Source organism: Maylandia zebra, linkage group LG22 (assembly GCF_041146795.1).
Source record: "Maylandia zebra isolate NMK-2024a linkage group LG22, Mzebra_GT3a, whole genome shotgun sequence".
NCBI classification, from domain to species: Eukaryota; Metazoa; Chordata; class Actinopteri; order Cichliformes; family Cichlidae; genus Maylandia; species Maylandia zebra.
Genome location: NC_135187.1, coordinates 19,938,326 through 19,963,224, shown reverse-complemented (window position 1 = coordinate 19,963,224; position 24,899 = coordinate 19,938,326). Strand labels below are relative to the sequence as shown.

Here is a 24,899-nt window from a genome sequence, read left to right as displayed (position 1 = left end):
ACGCTGCACGAACGGCTGCTGAAGTGAAGGAAGAGTTGGTGCTGGTTGTTACAGATTTTACCAACTGAGAGACTTCACGGACGTCGTGCTGCTTTCTTCTTTGATTCTATCTCTGTATCTAGGCCTCACATGTTTTCCGCACAGTCTGGAGCCCCTCCTGAAAGTGAAAGTGTGTCATCTAATGTACGCTGCCAGCAGCCACTGCTCCTGAGCCGTTCTGGGTATTGCGGATTACATAAACCAAACTGACATGCAGTGTGAAAAAGGCTTCCAATCAGTGTGTTTGAGAGTGTGTGTGTGTGTGTGTTCCTCCTCCTATAGTTTCTTTTGCATCCCTGACAACTGAAGCCTGAGCATCTCCAAAGACTTGCACCGCAGGGAGCCTTGTTTTGTATTATCATTAAAGACACATATGGGGTGTGAGAGAGTGTAGTGCTGCATGTATGCCACACTGGATCAAAAATTAGCTCTACACTGAGCGAACAGACTGTGACAACATACAGTGCTACTGCGGGCGCATTTAAAATTTTTCAGAAATTCAACAAAAGGGCTATTTTGTACCACTTATTTCAAAGAGAGGTACACAAAAGATTAGGACAAGACAATACCAGAGACGGCAGCATCAAAGACTTCTGCAGCTCTTACCAGGAAGCAGCTGATTGCTGGCATGCCAGCATTTTCAGAATATGACGTTTTGGCAAGTTTTCCATCAGAGTATGCGCGAGAGAAACAAGCTCGTCTCGTGCCGTTTTTTCCCACCAAACACTGGCATAGAACTACATTTTCTGTTTCGGTGAAAGAGCAACAAGTTGTGTATTGTTAGCATGTCTAATTGAATATAAAAGCTTCCTAAAAAGGAAAAACAAAGTTGCAAGTAGTGACACAAAGACACACCCTGTAATCCTAAAAAGCCGCGCACCATCAATGACTAATTGAGAGAGACTGCAGGGCAGAGTGTCAATATCGAAGGCAACAGCGACTTGGCACGGGTGCAACATTTTACCATCTCGCTCAGCAGCTGGTGATCATTCCAATCAGATATGGTTGGAAAAACTTACCCCCCCATATCTTCCCTTTTCTTCTCTCATTATCCTCTGAGCATCTTGATTTGCATCTCCAGCAGTTTCGTGTGAATGATAGCCTGTTTTAATCATAGTGGATGTGGATGAGTCACAGCTTAATTGATAAGACAATGGGAGATGGTGAAAATATTTTTCGTATGTTTTGTTGAAGCGTTTCCAATGTTAATACACATTTCAAAAGACAAAAAAGACATGTTAGGAAATGATAAATCACAACAATTTTATATATATATATATATATATATATATATATATATATATATATATATATATATATATATATATATATACACATACATACATACATACATACATACATACATACATACACACACACACACACACACACACACACACACACACACACACACATTAAAAAAAAGCCGGCACAATGACATCAAATGTAGTCCATTTATTAGATCTACTAATTATTAAAAGAAAAAAAAACAATTCATTCATTACATTCGTCAATTATTTAATTACAATATAAGGCCACTGGAGTTACTGACGGCATTATTACAGCAGACATGGTCTTTGAATTCTTGCATTATTATTAGTGCATATTTACCACATTAGTAAACGGAAGGCCAAAAGACGGTATTTTTTGCATGATATCATACAATAGCGCTGCATGGTCACAATGCAATCATCCACTTTACAGGTTCAAGTGCTACAACAGATCCCCGGAAAATCTGTATTAATGACATGCATTTGGTTGATATAAAACTCTATATGTCCTGCCGCAGAGATATAACTCTAAACTCTCAAAATATCAATGTTATTGCTGCAGCTTGCACCGTAACAAATTAGCATACAAAAATATAACATCACAGTAAAAATGTTTTACTACATAGGGCATGGTTGGAATAACAGATGGCTACAGGGGACAATAAATAACCCTTTTTAATACCGAGAGAATATTTACCCTCCACTTAGGCCAAAGATGTAAACTGATGGAAAATTGAAGAGCTGCCACTTCTTAAGTGTTTAACACATAAAGCATTAGCAATGCATCAAACGGGCTATTTCACCGATCATGCATGATCGACACTAAAGCCGTGGAAAGCTAGGCAAAGAAGAGCCTAAGATTGCCGTGGACTATGAATTCCATGCAAGATGCTTCAAACTTACAAAAGGCATAGAGTGCTCTTCTATGGAGAGCAGGTCGACCCACTATCACCGTTTTAGCCTTACAACATATACAGTCCTGAGTCAAATTTCCTCCTTTTGTGAAGTTTCCTACTGATCATTTGGTACACTTCACGTATCACTTAGCACTGTCCACACAATAATGTACTATGCATACTCTTAAAAAAACTTTTATGGACTACTGTAAACTTAAACCCATTATTTTTTTTAAATCTACTGTTTTTTTCTGACTTGATATGCAATAAATGTGCGATGGTTCAAGTTAAAAGCTGCACAGTGCAATGAAACTGTCAATGCACGTTCAGAGCTGCAGACTCTTGTAGCATCTTAGGCCTGAATCACACAGGCCTAAGGGGCCGGTCAGTGAACCACTGGCAACCTCTGGTTGCTAAGACAAAATGTGTACTCCCCAACTAGTTGGCAAAAGGTTTCTAGGAGTTGCTGACTGTCGCTAGGTCAGATTATTTTCAAAAAGGGTGGTGCACCAAAAACATTCTTGCAATTGTTTTGGTCAGTTTTCATAAAATACACCGACTTGTCTGCGAACACACTGTGAAACTTGAAAGAATGTGATGCAAACCAGAGAAAAAGAACATTTGCCTTCAAAGAAAAAGTTGTGCCTTACCACTGCAACTAACATTTTTTGAAAGGTGCTTTAAAGGTAAACGTTCTCCATGTCTTGTTTGCGTCACACTGGTCACAGTTTCACAACCACTTGACAAATAGTGTGTGAGTATTTCTAGCCAAGATTACATTTACCAACCAACTAGCGACAAACTGCCTGCAACCGAAGCAAACTCAAGGTTTTCACTCACTGACCGGTCTCTTGGGCCTGTTTCCATGGAGTTTTAGCAATCAATTTCACAGCCACTGCTAGCATCCTCCAGCAACCATCTGCAACCTGTCGAGGAATACACATTTTTCCCTTGTGACCGGTTGTTGCCAGATGGTCACCAACAGGTCTTTATGCCTGTGTGACTGAGGCCTTATATTCATTCAATTTGGCAACAGAAGGGATCTTGACTGCTCAAGTCACAGCAATGACACTGTATAAAATGTCTTTTTCTTTTCCTACTCTTTCATTTTATGAGCATATATTCTCAATCAATAACAAAAATCCATTTCAGCACAAAAGTCCCCTAACATCAGTTTATAACAGAACTCCTTTCAGACTGATGGGCAAACAGCCTGAGAAGGTTAATGGTGAGAAAAAAGGTCGCAAATTGCTTCATTCAATCTCCTCCATTATCTGCTTCTGCTGTCACAAACTCTGCTCTTTATGTCTTATGTTCATAAATCAAACCCAAAGCACACAAGTATACAAGTATTCATCTGAGGAGGATTTGGCTGGCGCGAGTCCAAAAGATAAGCCCTCCACTGAACACCTTTGACACACATAGAAAGAAGGGGTGATAAAGAATTTGAAGAGGACCAGAGAATCAATCAGGAAACCATCTGGCATCCCAGCAGCCTGAAGACACCGACAACCGTCTGCTCCTCCACTGTGTTCCCCTTGGACTCCCTGCAGAGCCTGCAGGGCAGCCACACTAGTGACCACAGCGGCGCTTCAGAGGGATCTATAGTTTTCTGAGCCTAACAGATGGACACGGAACGAGATCAGGGCAACCCCACAGAGCGATTCGTAAGGGAGAACGCTTCCACGTCTGTGCATACGAATTGCCTCAAAATTACACAATAATTAAACTCATCTCTAAAATAAATCATTTAAAAACATACTTGACACACCACATGAAGTGAATCCTTAAATTATGGCTATAATTTAGTCTTTTCAAGCTGCATTTCATTAAAGAGCACAAAACAGAATTATGCTGGGGAAAAAAAATTATTTTAAAAGCTAGCAAAACGGTCTAAGCCATTTTTACCTCAGATTCATATTCCTACAAAGCACACAAGAACAGAATACATATGGAGATTCTCCTGTTATCAGTAGTTGGTGATTACGTTGAAGAGGTACTAGGTACTTGCACAATGCCTTTTTTTTTTATTAAGTCCCTGGTACGTAGCAAGGAGTGACAAGCACTTTAAATGTCCTGAAAAGGCTCTCAACTAAATACCTGAAAAATTGTTCCACTTCCTACTCAGAAAGAGAGCCCAATACAAGAAGGGAATGTACAGAAAGGAGATTTAGCCCCCTCTAGAGGATAAGACAAGAATATAAAATAACGCCTCATGACATGCCTCTGAACATCACTGCAATTCCAGATGCTAGCTCGTAAGATGGTCAGAGTTTGCTGACAGATTTATGAAGCCGCTGTTTTCTTTCTATATGGATGCACAGCTTTCTTTGTGCCTTTCCCTCTTTCTGGGTAAAGCTTTGCATGCAAACTAAAAGACTGCAACAGGCGTGGAGTAGGTAAATGAAAAACAGCCCCCCAAAAATATTCCCATGTGCAAAGCAGCACTAGTTTCCAAACATCTCTTTAATGAGAAAAATAATGCATAGTCCTATAGGCTTGGTTTTCCCAACAAGTGTATATGCAGTATCCAGTAAGTACTGTAGAAAGTAAATACAGATAGATTTCACCCAGTGAGCAAGAATTTATAGGAGGTTTAAGTTTGAAAGGAAGCACAACCTCATTTGACGTCCGTTAAGGTTAAGAAAAACATATCCTAGGGTTGGAGTATTACATTTTCTCTTCAAAGAACCACTTCTGGTGGAGGCTATCAGAGCAGGGTTGGAGTGAGGGTGCTGGTGTCCCGTTGTCTGTATTGTCTATTGCCTCAACACACTTCTGGCTGTGGACGTGGTACAAACTCCCATCCTGAAAAATTGGCAAAGTATTTTCAAAATGGATATTAGCAATACATGTCTAAAGAACAAAGAGCAGATCTGCTGTTACTTTCATTATTCTTTATACATCAGAGTTTTAGGAGCATCAGAGCGTACAGAACACAGAGGACCTGCCCAGATTGATCTGTACTTTTATTTTTTGCTTCACTTTTCATTTTCCCTCCTTCTACTGTCCAATTTCCCCCTCCTCAAAGACATACCCCACATACCCCGTTTTACATTCATTCAATGTTTTTAGGATCCATTTACATTTAGACTGTGTCATGTCCCGACATTCAAATCACACTAACTTCCAGTATTGTGTTTTGAATCCTCAGCTTGCTACTAACACACAATAAAAAAATAAAAAAATATATATATATATTAGGGGTGCAACATACTCGTATCGATATTAAACCGTTCGATACAGTGCTTTCGGTTCGGTTCGCATATGTATGAACAATACAAAATTTGTAATTTATTTTATCAACTTTCCTTCTGACGATGCTGTCTGTGTTGAGCGCAGATCCACTGAGCGTTCAACACAGACAGCATCTTCAGAAGGAAGAGCGCAGGGCAAGCTAGCGAGACAGAAGTTAAGCTCTCCTTGCAACATGGAAAATTGAACCTCCCCCACCCTCATTCAGATCTGGCGTTTGGAATTATTTTGGTTTTCATGTGACATATGACCCTGAAGGTAAGAGCGTCATGGACTAAAGTAAAACAGTATGTTGGATGTGCCACGCAATGCTCAATTACATGGGTGGGAATTAGTGGGTTAGCGCAGTTAGCTCGTTAACGTGTTGGCCATCTAGCCCCACGCACAGGGCGATCAGGGGTAGCTCGTTAACGGAGATTTGCCGTGTTGTGGCGTTAACGTCATTTCAACGAGATTAACGCTGACAGCACTAGTGGGAACATAACGAATATGACTGCACATTTACGCCGACATCATCCTAGTGCAAAGACAAGTGGAAGCAGACAAAAACAACAAGCATGCATGCTACAAACTTTACCCGAGTCATTTAGACAGCCGTTAGCACATGATTCTCCTTATGGGGACCTGATATGTTTAATATTGTGGCGAGCTGAGACAAGGAGGAGACGGAGGTGTCGTTTGGTCTTGCTTCCCGTGAGCTAGCCAGGGAGCACAGCCGTTTATTGACATCTGCAGAAGAACACTGCCGCTAGCTAACTGCTCAGTGCGGCAACCGCATAGCAGCAACAACAACACCACACAGGGCGCCCTCTGACCCCGGAAGGACACACCGTCGCAGCGAGAGGGCGTCACCCGTCACTATGGCAACATAAACAAAACATAACTGTACAAACAAAACCCCGAACAGCCCTGACCCGCTACAATATGCTGCTAAGAATATAGCCCAGAAGAAGCGGATAGTATAGCTTTTATTTTGGAAAGAGCCATTTCTCTGTAATAAACTCTCTTTTCCAAAGATGAGTGATTCCTCAATCAGATACAGGGCTTGCAATATCGCTAGCCCGACGTCCCGGGGCTAGCGATTTTTCCAGTCGGGCTACCAAAATCTATCTCTGCCCTGCCCGTCGGGCTATTGTAGGAAGGAAAAATATATGTCAATGCTTTTGCATTCTTTCGGAAATGTAGCTGGGTAATTATGTCATTGGCATCGGTGAGCCACTGTCAATATGTGACATATTGAAATCGCGTTTGAATTTGCGCTTGTTTTTTTCTTTCACTTTGCAATCGCGCGAACTGTGTATAGAGAGCGACAGTACTGATTGGTGAGTGATGATAATTTGCGCACCAATTCCTCTGACATCGTCTTATCAATCGTTAGCTTACTATGCAAACATGACAAGTGAAATCTCCCGCAGCTTAAACATGTGAGAGGTTGATCGCGCAGAGAATCGCTGAGCTTATGTGAGTGTGTGTGTAAAAGCAGCGGGATATAAATTTTAGTTCTGCTGAGCCAAATAAGACAGGTCAGGGTGAAGAAGTGACAGCCAAAGAAAAGCTTACCGCAAAACGGAAAAGTTATGACAAATGAGACTATAAGGCAAAAAGAAAGTGCAGCTTTATGGTTTCATGGACAAAAGAATTTCTGTGGCTGCAATATGACGAGCTATATAACCGCGGCTGCACATAAGTGGTCCGCAGGTGCGCATTCGCTGTCAAAATGGGAAAAAAAAACGCGCACAAGATATGAAGTTGCAACGCCTGTTTGCATACATAAGATTTTCTGGAGGAGGACAGACATTTGTTTAAAACTCTTAAAGATGTCGAAGAAGCTCCTTTAAGCAATTACTTTGGTGTTCCTCCACCTCCAAACAAATGTCAGAAGGAGTCCGAACCACAAAAGAAGCGCGTATTCTCGGAAAAGTGGTTGCAGGAGGTGAGCTGGCTTCAAACAAATGATGAACGCACAGAGATGTGGTGCGGAATGTGCCCACTCTAGCGGACAAAAACAGTGCTTTTTATATGGACGCAAACGCGCGTTGCAACTTCTTATCTGGTGCGCGTCTTTTATTTTGACAGCGAATGCGCACATGCGGACCACTTATGTGCACCCGTGTAAATAACATAATGTTCTGCCGGGTGTGTTGTTAGTTTTCTCTCGATTTCTGAGTCGACAAGCGCCTTTGTTACTGGGACCAGTCAAGAAAGGCCCCCATTAGAACCCATGAGAAATGCAAGAAATGCATTATTGCTCAGTCTGCAATATCTTTCCCAGAACAAACACCAATTGCAAATAACATACTAAAAATAAACCTGAAAAATCTGTTTAGAACAGCGTACTATGTTGCAAAGAGTGAACTACCACTGGCAAAATTTAGCAGTCTTTGCAAACTTCAAAAAGCAAATGGCCTAGATCTTGGTTCCACTTGTCTCTCACCCGTGACTTCAGTGGAAATTTCAAATTCAGGATCTGACACAGACTGATTCATGTCCTACACAGTTCTTACAAGTTCATAGAAATTTCTGTTCAATTAGAACCAAGTATTTGAGTTCATGATTGTAATTTTTATACAATGTTGTAATTTGTTTTTCAACAATTTTTGATTAATGTTTTGTTTCCTTTACAATATTATAATTTAATGTATAATATTGTAAAGGAAACAAAACATCAATCAAAAAATTGCTCTCTTTTTTATTCGGGCTACTTACATTTATTTTGGGCTACCAAAAACTGAAGAGTCCCTGCCCGAAGGGCTACCAGGGATTTTGAAATTTTGCGAGCCCTGAGATATATTTATTTTTTTAATTACTTTTGTTTCAGCAACATTAAATTTAAAAACTGTACTTTTGAGTTAAAATATATATTTATAATTTTAATAAATGACAAATTAAAAAGGCATGAACATTTTTTTTGTATCGAAAAAATATCGAACCGTGACACCAAAGTATCAAACCGAACCATGAATTTCGTGTATCGTTGCACCCCTAATATCTATCTATCTATCTATCTATCTATCTATCTATCTATCTATCTATCTATCTATATAGATAGATATAGATATATCTATCTATATCTATCTATAGATATAGATATAGATATATAGTTATCATCTGAAACAAACATAAACATAAATTTGAATTCAGTGTGTTTTAAAAACAGAAAAAATGACATGTATTGTTAAAAGCCTAGGGCACTTTCAGAATTTGAATTGTACAGTGTGTACTACTTTCTCTCTGAAGGGATAATAGTTGATGGAACAAGAGAAACTAAGTGGCTGGTTAAAAGGTCACTGTAAGAGTGAGGAACTATAGAGTCAATCATTTAATTCAGTGTTGGGTGCTCATCTTTTAAAACATTAGTGGCAGTTCAAAAAGGAAAATAAGTAGAAATCTGAAATCAACAAAATGTAACAGAAAATTCAACAAAGAACTATATTTTAGACGTTGATTTTATATTCCACATCTTCTCTTCCAGACAGCAACTCAAAAATTAATGACATGCTGCAATTTCAGGGCCACCACATTAATTTCCTTTTTAACACTATTAGTTAAAATGTGGACTTAGATAGGGATAAACACAGAAACTCACTAGACTAAAATACTTTACATCTTACCTTTTTGAAGACAAATTTCTGGTCTGAAGGTACAGGCTGCCCTCGTTTTCTGCACAGCTGGACAGTCAAGTAGGTACTGATGCTGTCACCCGCGATGCATCCAGCAGGTTCCCTTGTGTTGTAAGAGATCTCACCATTCACAGAGTATTCAAAGAACTGTAGGATGAGAGAAAACAACTGGGGTCACTGGGTCACTTTATTAGATACACCTGTTAAACTACTTGTTAATGCACATATCTAAACAGCCAATCGAGACACATAGGTTAGTCGAAGTCAATATGATCTGCTGAAGTTCAATCCGAGCATCAAAATTGGGAAAGAAACGCGATTTTAGCGAATTTGAACGGGGCATTGTTGTTGATGTCAGACAGGCTTGTCTGATTATTTCAGAAACTGCTGATCTACTGGGATTTTCCCCACGCAGCTCTCTCTAGGGTTTACAGAGAATGATATAAAAAATAGAAATTATCCAGTGAGCACTAAATCTCTGGATGAAAATGCATTGTTGATGGCAGAGGCTGCTTGAAGCTGAAGGAAAGCAGCCGTAAGTCATTACAACAAATTTATAATACAGAAGAGCATCTCTGAATGCAGAACACTTCAAACCTACAAGCAGACGAGCTACAGCAGCAGAAAACCACACTGGGTGCAGCTCCTGTCAGCTAAGAACAGGAGACCAAGGCTACAATTCGGAGAGGCTCACCAAAATAAGATAACACAACGTCAGAGAAACAGAAATATAAAAGCATGGATCCACCCTGCCTTGAATAAACAATTTAGGCTGTTGTTGGTGGCATATTAATAGGAGGAAATACTTTTTTGGTACCATCACAGCCTACACGAGTATCGTTTCTGACCATCTTCCTGAAGCCTGCTTTCAGCAGAATAATGTGACATGTTGAAATTCAAATAATTTCTAGCTTGCTCCTTGAACATGACAGTGAGTTCACTGTACTCAAATGGCCTCCACAGTCACCAGATCTCAATCTAATAGAGCACATTTTAGGATGTGCTGGAATGTGAGATTCACATCATGTTCCGTTGACAAATCTGCAGTAACTGTCTGATGCTGTCATGTCAATATGGAGCAAAATCTCCAAGGAATATTTCCAGCACCTTGTTGAATCTATGCCACAAAAGATTAAAGCAGCTCTGAGAGCAAAAGGCAAACCAACCAAGCATTAGCATGGTGTTCCTAATAGAAAAAATGCAACAATTTCAGTTAGCCTAAATTCAGTTAAAACAGAAGAATGGCACTGTTAGGGATCTATATTTAGGACAGAGAGATGGCTTGAGCGTGTGTTTCGTCTCTGTAGCATGCCCAGTAGTCTCATAAGGCAGCTATCCCCACTTTCTACAATAATAACATCAGTTTGTGTCCACAGAGATGTTCTGGAATAACAATGCTAAATTTCACAGTGCTTCCTGGATTACTGAATATCACAAAGGAAAAGGCACTGGGAAATGTGAATTCCCTTTGTATCAACAAAGCCATCACATAATTTTGCAGCCTGGAATAACAGATGATATTCATTATTCCCAGGTCTGTAAGAGTACACAACACGATTCTTGTAGTCCGAGAGGAAATAGGATGACTATATGTTTAATCTGAAAGAAATTGAGATGCTATTTATATCCATGATTACCTTTGTCTATGATAAATGTAAAACAGGGAGTAGTGAAGAACAGAAGGAGAAGACATGGAAGGAGATAAATGGATCTGCCACGGAGATCAAAAGCAGTTTGTAATTATTGCTATCAAACATTAATGCCACTGGATGCAAAAGTTGTAGATAATAGTCAGGAACCCAGAAGAGTCGTTCTACAAGCAGACAAACCCATAAACTACAGTGGTCATGAAGCAATCTGATTAACTTTAACTAGTCAGTAATGCCTCCCAAAGGTGTGACAATGATCACTTAATGTTATAAAGTGCTTTACAAAACTAAATAAAACCAGACATGGGCCAATAAACTAAGAATATGGCCAAAGAACCTGAGCACAGTGGAGGCAATAAAATAAAACACTCTAAATCAAAAACATATCACACATTTCCAAAAGATTTTAAAAACAAAACTCTTTATACACAGATGGTACGAAGGCTCTTTTCACAAAAGTCTAATCAGCCTTTATTACAAGCCTTGACCTGAGAGAAATCAGCTGGGCTCCACACTCTGATCTAAAGGGTCCAGAAGGCATTTATTAGGTCAATAAATCAGAGATGTATAGCGAAGCTGTTAAAGGGCAAAAGACTGACAAACACGATTGTAAGGTCAGTTTTTAAAGCCATGAGTGTCCTCTCAATCATTAGAATTGTGCCAACTGAAGATGATGGAGACAATATTTGTTTGTTTGGAATGTTTGGAGAAATAAATGTCCGAATTGTGTTTCTCCAAACATTATTTTTCTCTTTTCAAATAGCTCAGAGGACATTCATATTAGATTGATTAATGGCAGTCTTCAAGAGTGCCAGGATTAACTGAACAAGAGTAAACAAATGATCGCCGAAGCTCACATATAAAAGGGCAAACAGTGTGCTGTGTTCAAAAACCAACATTCAATTAAAATCTAACTGAAAGCTGCGTTTCACATGATTGAAAATGGGCTGTAACCAAGTAGCTAATCAGCAAACTAGCTTGTAAACCTGTTTTAAGTTTAGTGAGCTGTTCAGCAAAGGAAGATGCAAGTGGTTTTTTTTATCACTGGCATTACTTACTTGGTTCTGGCCCATTCCATGACACAGATAGAGGATGACCCTTTGGCCCACCACTGCATTCTCATCTGTAGGGTTGTAGTCAAAACAGTAGTTGGTCTTGCCCCGGTTCTTAAGCTAGCAAAAGGCAGCAACAAAATATAATTAGGTAGTGGTACAACCTGGCTTGCAGAAGCTCATAAGGTCTTACTTTGTTCTCACCATTCCAAACATGCCTGGCCGATCATGTGGGACGTGGATATCGGGATAAATGTTATCCAAGTACCACTTGAAGCTCTTGCAGCCCAACTTCTCTCGGAGCATCCTCCGCTCCGTTACATCTCCAAAGGCCTCCTGGAGACAAACATGGCAAATGATCCTGTTTGTGGACTTCAGCTCTGCCTTCAACACCATCCTTCCAGACCATCTCCGAGGCAAGCTTTCCCAGATGAATGTGCCTGATCCCATCTGCCGGTGGATCACTGACTTCCTGACGGACAGGAAGCAGCACGTGAGGCTGGGAAAGAATGTCTCGGACTCCCGGACCATCAGCACCGGCTCCCCTCAGGGCTGTGTTCTTTCTCCTCTGCTCTTCTCCCTGTACACCAACTGCTGCACCTCCACCCACCAGTCTGTCAAGCTAATCAAGTTTGCAGATGACACCACCGTTATTGGACTCATCTCGGACGGGGACGAGTCTGCCTACAGGAGGGAGGTTGAACGTCTGGTGTCCTGGTGCAGCCACAACAACCTGGTGCTGAATGCCCAGAAGACAGTGGAGATTATTGTGGACTTCAGGAAGCACACAGCCCCACTCCCCCCCATCATCCTGACTGACACCCCCATCACCTCTGTGGACTCATTCCGCTTCCTGGGTACCACCATCACCCAGGACCTGAAGTGGGAGCCCACCATCACCTCCGTCATCAAGAAAGCCCAGCAGAGGATGTACTTCCTGAGGCAGCTGAAGAAATTCAACCTGCCAACACGGACGATGATGCAATTCTACACCGCAATCATCGAGTCCATCCTCACCTCCTCCATCACCGTGTGGTACGCTGGAGCCACTGCCAGGGACAAACAGAGACTGCAGCGTGTTGTGCGCTCTGCTGAGAAGGTGATTGGCTGCAGACTCCCATCTCTGCAGGACCTGTACACCTCCAGGACATTGCGGCGTGCAGCCCGGATCTCAGCTGACCCTTCCCACCCTGGACACAGTCTGTTTGACCTGCTCCCCTCAGGCAGGAGGCTCCGGTCCATTCGCACCAGAACCTCTCGCCACAAGAACAGTTTCTTCCCCTCTGCTGTTGGACACATGAACAATAACCACATGACTGTCCCCGCCACTCACACATGACCCTACGCTGTGTCACTGCATCATTTCATGTCTGGCACTGATCACCACCTGCACTCATGTATATATCCTTCTACGTAGCACTCTTAATTCTTATTCTCATGTATATATCTATGTATATCTCATGCACATATCCTTCTTTCTACATAGCACTTTAATTCTTATTGTTTGCACTGAAGCACCGCAGCAAATTCCTAATGTTGTAAACCTCAACATCTGGCAATAAACCCATTCTGATTCTGATTCTGATTCTGACAGTTCAACATGATTATTTTATTTTCACTTTTCTGCCTTGGCAAGCTAAAATAAAATTAAGAAGCACAGAATTGCTCTGCATTTATAAAAAAATAAAAATGAATTACCAGTGATATCTCATATTCAAATGAAAATTTTAAGTGAGAGCGCTGTCGATGCAGCCACCATCAGACAGCTGTTGTGTCCGATGAAGTATTCATAATATACCAGTGGCCTGAAATGGAATACAATAGCACCATCTATGGTCCATTACTCTATACAAATGCAGTTCACTCCAAGCAATAGCTCCCCCTCAAACAAACAGAACTTCCAACAGTCAAACAGGATACATGTGTCAATTTTACAAGAGTCTCCGTGTGTGTGCGCAAACAGTTCGTGCCTGTGTAAACACTTTTATGCATACAAAGTTACACATGTACACACCACGCTGATAAAGACTAGTTAATTAGATTATGAGAAAGAACACAGTCTCCACTTTAATGTGCCAGTGAGCATATGCTCACCACACCTTCCCTGCTGCAAGAAAGATTCAGCAGCACTGCAGGATGATGGATGATGGTGGCCTGCCCAAACACAGCTCTAATTGGCTATTCATCAGTCTATTTAGTGAGAAGAAAGATTCCCAAAGGACGCAGTGCTTTGTCAATGGCTAGGACCAGCATGGACTATCAGAACAATGAGGACTAGTCCAGGACACTTACCAGGATAATAAGACTTAAATTAAGGATCAGTAAAGGTCCTGATAAAATGCAAAGGTAAGGGCAACCAGCCCAGTGACAGTGCAACCTATATGGATGAATAAACGGTCACAGGAAACGACCTAAGGGAGCAACTAGGAACCGAGAGCACAGAGGTGCCAATTAGTGAAACAGCGGTGGAAAACAAGAGCTAATGATTCCAGAGGGCTGTACTACAAAGCAAGTTAGCCAACTTTTAAAGGCAACTCCTACAGCAACTTTGTAGCCTAAGGTATGACTTCCAGAGCTCACTGCCTAGTAACCAGTATACTCTCTTTAAAAAAAAAAAATAGCATCAGCTTTCCTAGAAGATCCTGTGAAGCTTGGTGCATCTATAGGAAGATGGCCCTCTGGATTTCTCTGCGAACATCAATGAGGATTACAAATGTTCAGTGTCGGGAACTTAATTCCTTGAGTCTTTTCCTGTTAGGATGAAGCAATTTCAAAGACAATCCATGGTTTGCTAGGCCTCTATATAGCAAAATACAGTAAATCCTAAAACAGACAGTGTTAAATCCTGGTAGATTACTTGCTGACCTCATAGGAGAGTTGAAGCTGAAAGATTAAGGCTAAATTTGTTGTACATGTTATTAAAATACAGCTAAGCGACACATTTAGTTTGCAGAATACACAACTATAATTACAGTCAGCATATCCATGCCTTATTAATGAGGCAGTGATTAAAAAGCCTATTAACTTTCAGTCTGCATTTTCCTTTTTTTTGCCAGCTGTCCTTTCTGGCTTTTGCTGCAACAATTGTTTTGCTGCAATTTCTCATATTTATATTTTTTAGTTATATTTAGGATATATTTGCTCTTTTTTGTGAAAAATATGCGTCTCTAGACCTGTCGTTGTTTGCAACTGATCTCTAGCAAGCTCATAACTTAAACCAAAATTTAACGACATCAATTCATATCTTAATTACGATTGCAGTACCCGGATTTTCCCCTCAATCATCCAGTGTTAATAAAGAGTGCCCCTTCAGTTGAGTACAGTTCTCAGTCATTCCTTCACCCTGCACCATTTCATATGTAGATTATTTAGGTTTTATGGTGCCTTGTTACTAATTAACAAGCTATAAAAATAGCTCACATGGACTGGCACGTAACCCATGTTGACAGCCACGCGGACCTGCCCTTCTACAAATCCTAAAAGACTTCCAGATCTCACTGCCTGCTGGCTGTTTTTTCTTTTTTTTTGGTTTGACTTGGGGATTTCTTGCTTTGTCTGGGAGTGTCGGAGTGAAAGTGTCACAGGCTGTCAGAATGTCAGGGGAACGGCACGTTTAAAAAAAAAAAAAAAAAAGCAACCATGAATTTGTTAGTCTAAGGTTATTTTGTTCAAAATCTACAAAGCAGGGCTGCAATGATTCGAGCTCATTTCTGTAATCACCAGAAAAACCTTTACTGGGAAAAAGATGCAGGAATTCCGTTAAAAACATTCAACAAGCTCCAGTGTGAGAAGAGAACTTTGTAGCTGCTCCCATACACTCCTGCTTGTTTTAGTTAGCAAAAATCTACAGTTAAGCTACAGAAGCTAAAATTAAATATGCAGATGAACTGTTAACTTCATCTGATATGACGTTAAAATTACGCAGGTTGCAGGTGGCTTTTTCAGATTTAAAAAGAATATAAATATCATATTAATATTTATATGTTAAATTATTGATTTCTATATTGATATATTAATTAAATTGTATTAATATTTTAAAATCAAAGCAGTCATACACACACCCCTGGGTAAGCTATGACATTAATGGGCAAAGACAGACTACAGACTATAAACAGGCACAGTACATTCATCCAGGAGACTAGTATAACTTTGTGCCAAGCAAAATTGTAAAATTGTAACTTCCTTGTAAGATATGTTCGTTTATAGATATAAACCTTATCTAGTATTGTTATTGTGTATAAACACATGTTCAGCTGTGAATCAAACAGGATGAGCAAAAACAGTGTTTGTTTGGAGGGTATGATGAATTTTTTGGCAAAGCTACCTTATCTCATGGAGATAAGTGCTACCTGATCTGTGCTTAGAGAGCATTTCCTGTTAACTACACTATCACTCACGCACACACACACAAAATCAGGGCACCCCCATGGGTCGGCACTGCTCTCACCGTGTCAAGGACAGGTGGGTGACACCCGCTGGCACCAAGTAGCACAGAAAGGTGGTAATCGCACACCGGAATGCCCTGACCCCTGTCACCTTGGGTGTCTGCTGCTCATATATCCCCCGTGTCACTTAATCAGGTGAGCTTTTGCAGCGTGCGTGTGTGCGAGCGCGTTTTGGGAGAAGGCAGAGTATTTTTGATATTTTTTCGCATACCGAGAGTGAGTTCACTGGTGAAATGAAGGAGTTAATGAGACAGTGCTGTGGTGAATGCAGCTATTTAAAAAGAGAAAGAAAGAAATATTCTGCCTTCACATTCACATCATCTGCACACACTCACCAGGCGTGCGTGGGGATTACGATGATAGTAGATCTCCTTGTATTCATCCAGCCAGACCTCAGCTGCTCTCACGCTGTTTGCCAACGCTTTGCTCCGTGAGTAAGGTGCCTTTTTCGGGAAGACGTGACCCACGTGGGAGCACGGGTGGACCTCCAGGCTGCCCCCACACTGCCAAATCTAAGACACATCAATAACACCACCACGAGGATTTGGTTAGCCTCTCAGCCATGATTCAATCAGGAAACAAAGCACAGTCTTGTTGCGGAGGAGCTTGGGAACAGAAAAGCTAGCCTGTTGTTGGAAAATATTTTTGGTTTCTTCCCTTTGGGAAATTACAGTTATTGTAGGGAAGGGATGTTTAAATTCTTTGCTGCAATTAAAGTATTAAGCTCTTCGGCCTGCTTTCACTCCATGTTTAGTTTTATTTTCATTGCAGATTCCACATAAATTGAGCAGCTGTCATATGGTTCAACAAATCTAAAGCAGACACTCCTGCCTTTTTTAGTGGCTTGCACTATGAATTGGGCCATAATCCCAAAAGGAGTGCAAACTTAATGTCAATTTGGACATAACACGTGCTTTACCTATGTTATCATTACATAAATAATACTGTATATGTCCATGAAAACACACAGCTCTTACCCTGAAAGAGAATTCCAGGTTCTCTCCTCCCCACACCTCCATTCCTGTGTCATATGTTCCCAAATAATGGAAGAAGTCCTTCCTCACAGCAAACAGACCACCTGCCATAGTAGGAGACCTCAAGACACCAAAAAATAAAAATTATATTACAGGATAACGAGCTCCATCTTATATGAGACAGATGTAATTATCTCAGTATGAAGAAAAAAGTATGATATGTCAGCAGTGCAGTTTCTGTAATAATGTAGCTGCCACACTCAAAGTTACATTCCCAAATACTCATATGGGATTTTTTTTCTATTTTTGGGTAATAAAGAGTCCTTAAAACACACCTGATGACATCTACGGGTGAACGTCGGCGTTTCTGTTCGTAGTCTGGGATGGTGTGCCAGGTAAAGACCAACCGCCAATCAAACCCTCCGATTTGAGGTTCCCCAGCATGGCCTAAATACTGGAAGGTGTTCCAGTCTATCACGTCGATGACGGGGCACACCACGGCCTCCGGCTCCTCTTTGATCCTTGGCGAGAAAAAAGGAAAGGAGAAAAAGGCGAATGTCAGGAGGGAGCAGTGTTACAAAGCAAGCAATTTGTTTATCTATAAAAGTCTCCATACAAACGTTGGTGCTGCCCTTGTTTGAAAGGCTGGAGCACCGAGACAGTGAGTCAGACACGGCTACATAACAGTGCTCCTGCAGCTGGCTGATAGAGATTCAGAGCTTCACACTCTGTGACAGCTGGACTAAAAGACAGCCTTTCTAAAGGCCGCACTTTGACAAAATAATCAAGGAGAGAAGGCATTTCTTTTTTTCCCTGGCGGGCGCTCTCTCACCTGTGGAGCACAGGCTCTAACCAGCCGTCGTGACACTCGCAATGACAATCCAGGAAGGTCAGAACCTCGCCTGTGGTGATGGATGCCCCGAGCAACCGGGCCCGCACCAGCCCCTCCCTCTTTGTGGCCCGGATCAGACGCACCTTATTCAAACCTGAGACGTACTTGTCCAGTGGCTCCTTGAGATGAGCTTTCAGAAAATAAACAGATGAGCAGATAAACCAAAATAAACAATCAGGTTGTTTTTTTTATGTGTTTGTATCAAGAGTTGTTTCTCAAAATCACAACAAATACAAAACTAGAGAAAAATCTATCAGCTACAGCTGGAAGTTTCTTCCCATAAGGCAAATTTTTTAGCGTTTCTTGATCAGTATTCCATGTGAGGGGATAAAAAGCAAGCACAGACAGACAGTCGTTTTGTTATCTCTGAGTCCAATCACATTGTAAAATCTGAGAGGGGACAAAGCTGGCATGTGGCTCAGGTGTCAGAAGCGTCACAGCGCAACGTGAGACTGTTAGAAAAACAAGTCAGCATTGATAAAAGAAGGTGATAAGCTATCTGGCACACATTTCCAATGCATTTGGAAGAGGCTCCGAATTCCCACCTCTAGAGGAAAGAGAGTAAAACTGTTTGATACACATTTGCCATATTCACTAGAAAATGGTGAGCTTTCTTTGAAGCAGGTAAACAAGACACACCCACCAGTCTTTTTAGGATGAAATTACTTCCTTTTATGCTCTCAGCCAAATACGCATTAATCCAAAAGGCGAAAGTTACATCATTGTTTGATTTACTCAAGCTCAACACTTAGTAAGTAAATATAACCACGAGCAGATGTTAGTGTTGAGGGAGAGGTAGGCATTGCTTCATTTATACATTCATGATCGAAAACACTTTAGAAGCATTAAAAGTTTCTCAACTCGTACAAAACAAAAACCCCAACAGGAATAAACACTGCATATAGTATATTATTTACTTTTATTATAGGTTTATTTGAATATACTCATAGAAGATGTAAAAAATATAACACTGATGCAGGAGATTTCCCTTTATCTATATCTTAGTTTATAACTAAAACTACTGATTGTTTTAGTAATCAAGTATTCTGCTGATTAACCCACTGATTGATGAGAAACACTTTTTGTCTTACTAATGAGCAATAATAATTACTTACTACTTGCTTATTTGCTCATTGATATTATTACAAATGGAAACCAATATTTTTAATAATTTAATTGGATACAACATCTGTCAAAACACTTTCATCGTGTTTATGCGGCATATTTAAGTCATATTTGCTAAAGAAAACATATTCATTAGTGCGAAAATAAATAATCACAAATGTCAAAATGTAAATAAATAAAAAGTTTACATGTCACCTAAGCTAAACTAAGGCAGAAATCAGTCTTTACTCTGTCTTCTTGGAAAGACGGAGTAAAGACCAACCCAGATTGAAGGTTTTTGCATGTATACCTTTTCATTTATTTTTGCATTAGACAAAATGTTTTCTTCAAATACAATGTGAGTTTAATACAGCACATGAACACAATGAAAGGGTTTAGTTTGTTTTTGTTTTCTTTGGTTTACAGATGTATTTTTTTAAGCTGAAGCCTGTTGAACAGGTTTGATTAAGGACTTCCACCGGCTTTTTTCCAGCGAAAGTTTTATTGGTGGTTGGAGCAACGCTTTGTGTAGTGGGACAGACTCCGCCTCCAAGTTGAACTACTTACATTGTGATGACTGAGGCTATAGAGTTGTGGATTAAACTAAAAATCAAAGCACAAAAATTTGCATCCAGTATTTTTTTATAATTCGATGAGCATATTTTCCAGTATCTCTGTTTGACTTGCCTAACTGATAACATGTCAGTATATCCTCCTCCACCCATCTAACTGCTACCTGTCTGTGTGCACCTGTAACAGCTCCTGACTGTCAGCCTGCCACCATTCTTGCCCACTGCCTGTCCATCAGTCTGTCTGTGCCTCTACCTTTGTCACTGTAGTCATCCACCAGCACCACCTCTTTCAGCAGGATGTCAGGAGACGTCTCCAGCACACTGTGAACAGTCCTCAGCAGGGTGGACCAGGCCTCGTTGTAGAAAGCAATCACCACAGAGGTCGTGGGCAAGGACCTGTAGTCATACTTCAGCTCTTTGCAGCTGGAGAGAGAGGAGACTTGGTTGTTAGAATGCAGACTAAAAAAAATTGGAGGTGAGGCTGGGTGGCTGGAATGACACTGCACAATGAGAGCTGGCTGTGTAAATTTGCATGTAAAGCTGGATCGTGGTTAACCTTCATACTTTTAAGATTTGATGACCAATAGAAGTAAACACAGAGCATTTATTATTCCATCTTAACAGCAGATGACTCAGTTTACGAGTTACACGTCCTCTGAGGTATTTACTGAGCCGTGTAATAGTGTTGCTGGGGCATCCAAACTGCAAAGGCTTCTTTTAAACTTTAGATCTGGGCTTTAACATTGCTAACAATAGACAACAGGTTACTTACAGTGGGTTCCATCTCTCTGGCAGCCTGCGGTGCAGTGATATTTTATCACTGACATAAGTGTTAATCTGGTGCGCTTTGATACTTTCCTCTTCTTTTCTTTTCTCCTCTTCGTTCAGATTCAGTTTCACGGCTCTGCCCAGTTCTCCCAGAGCGTTTAAATCCAAGGGGGGCTTCTCGTAGACTGGCTTCTTAAGGAGCTCATACTCTTCCTCTCCTGTGACTTCCCGTCGGTTCGTCAAGCTCACTTCCCCCGACTTGCGTTTGAAAAATGTAACATATCCCAGCAAAATGGCACCAACTATTAAAATAAGTAACTTGGGCCGTTTCCTCCTTCCGTATGCAGCCATCGTTTCGTTTCTTTGCAAGGCGCAAAGTTGGAGGCTCTCATGCCCCGATGAGCTGCACTGTGCTCAACCTTTGCTGTCCAAGTTGGTTTTGCTAGACTCCACAGCCGCGTCACCTTTCCGTTTGACTACTTCCAAGTTTCTCCTCCATAGTTCAGGCAAAGTGTAACTCTATCTACGTACAGAGTCCCCAAACTGGGTGAGTCTTCTCAGTCAAACGGAGAACGGTGGTCACTCCTCCTCAATTCCGTTACCCTGCCTGCTGCTGGAGTGAAGAGGGAAAGGATTAACTAACTCAGATTAGATTAGCTAACAAGTATCTCTTCGGATTAGAGAGCCACCTAACTGCTGGAGGAAAGGAAAACTAGGTCAAATCAAAAGCCTCGTATGCTGTTTCTTTCAGTTCACTCACTGAGAAAATCAAATATTATAATTAAAAATATTTTTTTTTCGTTCTCAGTCAAGTCTTTATGAATATAGTTTGTGTCCAACCGGTTCATCAAGTGCCGGATTAACGACATTTACGTGAACAGCAGTAGAAGTTCAAGTCAACTTTTAGTAGCAGAATTAGCAACTAGTTTCCGGTTATCAAATTAAAACTCCGTTCCCTTTCAAACTACCCCGGAATAACGCCACGTAAAATACTGCACAGATATATATATATTTTTTTTTTTTTTTTTTTTTTTTTTTTTTTTTGTTCGAAGACTTCAAAAATTCGTAAAATGACTGCCAGGGGTACACTAGCTTGTATAAGTAAAATAAGTCACTTCCGCTTTCGATTTTTTTAATCATCAAAGATTGGTTCTGGTAATTTCTCAGTTTTCGAGTTTGTTGGGCACCACTGCTTTATATTATGTCACAAAGCGTTGCAAAAGTTTGTAGGCTTTTAATTTGAAAGCCTGAAAAAATGAAGTTTATGATAAGCAGTCATTTTATTTCTATATCCAAGTGATCTTTTTATAGGTTCTCATTCATACGAGGCCCCTTGTCACTCATATGAAACCGATATGAAAACTCTTGACACGAAAGATGAAATCTGACACAAAATGTATGTTTAAGCAAATTAAAATGCTAAATAATTAAGGCGATCTTTCGAGGCGAGAAGGTAATTTGAGTGGCGCACTGTTTGATCGAGTACCCATATTGTGAAAACCACAAAGAGACACGGGAAGGTAACAAGTCAGCCGGAGTGTTGTAATATACCACGGTAGACTGCCCTTGTCGTGTCTGTCAGAGACTCAACATTCATGTGAGTGCATGAATGAGGGCGTTCTCATTTAGGACGAGATGATGGATAACATTTTCCATGCAATAGATAGCCTACTGTAATAGGTGCAAATATTAAAACGGAAATTAAAACACTTATTAGTTGCACCTTTGGGGTTTGGGCTGACTTGAACAGAGGTTCCTGTAACGTGACTGGGATTAGCTCTGACCTCACCATAACTACTGGTCCAACTTGACTGTATTGTTGATCACCCAGTAAGCCTAGGCTATATTTAATCAGTACATTTGTGTTTTACTAGGGAGGGGCAGGAGAGAAATCGGGGAAACTTGGGCCTTCACTATGTGCAGCAGTATATACATTTCTACTTTTTAAATTTTGCAGTGATGTTAAATGGCATCATTCTGAGATAGCACTTTCCAACTCTCCTTGACACTCGTAGCGTTTTATACAACTTCAACCAAGCACTTTTTTTTGCTTTCTAACATTCCCACACATTCATACTCCAGTGAACACATCTGAGAACAAAATGTTGGGGTTCAGTATCTCATTCAAGCATACTTAAGACTGGAGGAATCAAACTACCAACCTTTCCGAGCTACAGCCACCCCATGTGATATCATGGGAGGCATCTTTTTAGCATGGTGTGTTCCTATAGGACTGGTGTGGATCCGGGCTTCCTCTCCCCCCTAGGCTACTTTTAATGATCCCACATTTTAAAATATGAATTTACTGAATAAAGTTTGTCATTTCATCTGCACTTTTTGTGGTCACACCTTGTTTTCAGGTCTGTGACAGATCATTAATTATTACACTATTCATAAAATTATAGTTGGGTGTATCTTGGGAATGTATCAGTCATTAAAGCGTAGGAGTAACTGGGCTTGTTTTATTCAGTACATTAGAATACAATAGGAACAACCACATGAAAACAGACTGCATATTGTTCCAGTTACAGGGGTTTTATCATGTAAGATCTGTTCAGTTGAAACACACCCTTGTCAGCCTTTCACGACACATCTTGTCATGAAAGCCAAGTGACACAAATGCCCGTGGACCTGTGGATGAAAAAACAACATAGGAACCATGACTGAGTTTTCTAATGACTAATGCATTTTTAAAAGAAAAGAAAACACAGCACCCAGCTGTCACTGAACCACTAAAAGTTGCCTATCTTTGTTGCATCCTATAGCTTTATTGTGTATATTGTGTTACCTTAAAAGAGTATTCTGTTATTTTGTTAGCTTTTTTATACCACATACTTAGAATAAGTGTACTTTAGAAAGGTTTTTTTCTTAAGTAAGAAGGTCCAAGGATATATTAGTGATACATCATCTTGAATATCCAAATTTATTACATCTATAATTATAAGATCTGTTGGGCCATTGTCATCATTCAGCCTCTAAACATCAAAAACCCTCCATACACCAATGCAGATGCTTACCAATGATGTCCTCTGCATGCCTATGTAGATATCCAATTCAAAATAACTTATGATTAATGTTCGAACCATCCATTCTCTTCCGCTTATCCTTTTCAGGGTCACGGGGAGACTGGAACCTACCTCAGCTACCATAGGGCGAGAGGCAGGGTACACCCTGGACAGGGCGCCAGTCTGTCACAGGTTTCACACCCACTTTCACAAGTATGGCAATTTAGAATGACCAATTAATCTAACCCCACTAACTAATTAGTGATTAATGATTCTATGAATAATTGTAATTCCTGATCAGTTTTATATAATATTAAAACAAACGTGCTTTTCTTTCAAAAACAGGGACTTTTAAGTGATGTTGAACATTTCAGCTGTCGTGTGTTTCCTACCTCCTTTTTAAATTGTTCTGCTCCCTCTGTCTCACCCAACATTTTGCAACAGCACTCGGCAATTAGATAAAACATACATACAGTACCAACAGATTTTTTTTTAGTGAAAATATAATGCAGTGGTTCTATGCTGTGGGGCAAAAGGTCACTCCAGGAGGCAAACCTGGCTGAGTGAATAAGATTTTTATAGAAAAAAAATAGAACAACAAAGTTTGCCGATGGCATCTTGCTGGCCTTTCCTTTGATAAAATTCAACCTGGATCAGTTTCTATTAATAACTAATAGAAAATATTGGGTGTAGGCATCGACTTTTTCTCTATTCTGAATTAGGGCATGGTAGAAAATATCTGAAAACCACTAAAACAACCCAGGTAACCAATGAATATTGTATCACCCAAACTATGAAAGATGACATTCTCACATAATATTTCTAGATTTACTGAAACATGAATTGAGAACGGAGAGAGCAAACCACATATTGTTGCTTGTGTACATTTGTGAGCCCAGAGACAGGGAGGGGGGGGGGAGTGAAAAGTAAACTAGATATTAGCCAGAACATTTAATATCATTTTGGTTTTGTTTCCACAGTTGGCAATCAAGATCCTTCTCTGTCGCCTGCCATTAGCGGTCAGTACTGATTTGCTACCAGTAGGTGGTGCCAAATTATTATGAATGCTGCAGTCCGTGAGTGCAGGGGTGAGCTGTGTGGATTGCAGGCAGCAGATTGCAATAGCAGCTTTTCAGTCTTTGGTTGTTCAAATGTGAAATGCATGTTGTCGCTTATACCATGACAACAACAACAAAAATAAAAAGTACACATTCACACCTAGTATAGCTGCAGCAGCTCACACTTTTCTCCTTTTGCTACACCTGGCATTTCATATAACGAAAAAACTTCTTCCTCATTCCTGACAGTTTAACTGTGCAATGCGCTGTTTGTGCAGGCGAGTAAAACAAAAGGCATG

The 24,899-nt window shown here is 40.5% G+C and overlaps 1 protein-coding gene across 1 annotated transcript; it reads right to left on the bottom strand.

Moving 5' to 3' along the window:
- Positions 1-1,479: 1,479 nt before the first annotated feature.
- Positions 1,480-21,387, bottom strand: galnt12 (UDP-N-acetyl-alpha-D-galactosamine:polypeptide N-acetylgalactosaminyltransferase 12). The gene is made up of 10 exons (XM_004547986.3): positions 20,542-21,387; positions 20,023-20,192; positions 18,034-18,223; positions 17,537-17,722; positions 17,205-17,322; positions 16,563-16,739; positions 11,987-12,118; positions 11,789-11,902; positions 9,073-9,228; positions 1,480-5,014 (listed from the first exon to the last, which is right to left on the bottom strand). The coding sequence occupies exons 1-10, from the start codon at positions 20,886-20,888 to the stop codon at positions 4,877-4,879; spliced, it is 1,728 nt and encodes a 575-aa protein (XP_004548043.1). The 5' UTR covers positions 20,889-21,387; the 3' UTR covers positions 1,480-4,876.
- Positions 21,388-24,899: the final 3,512 nt, after the last annotated feature.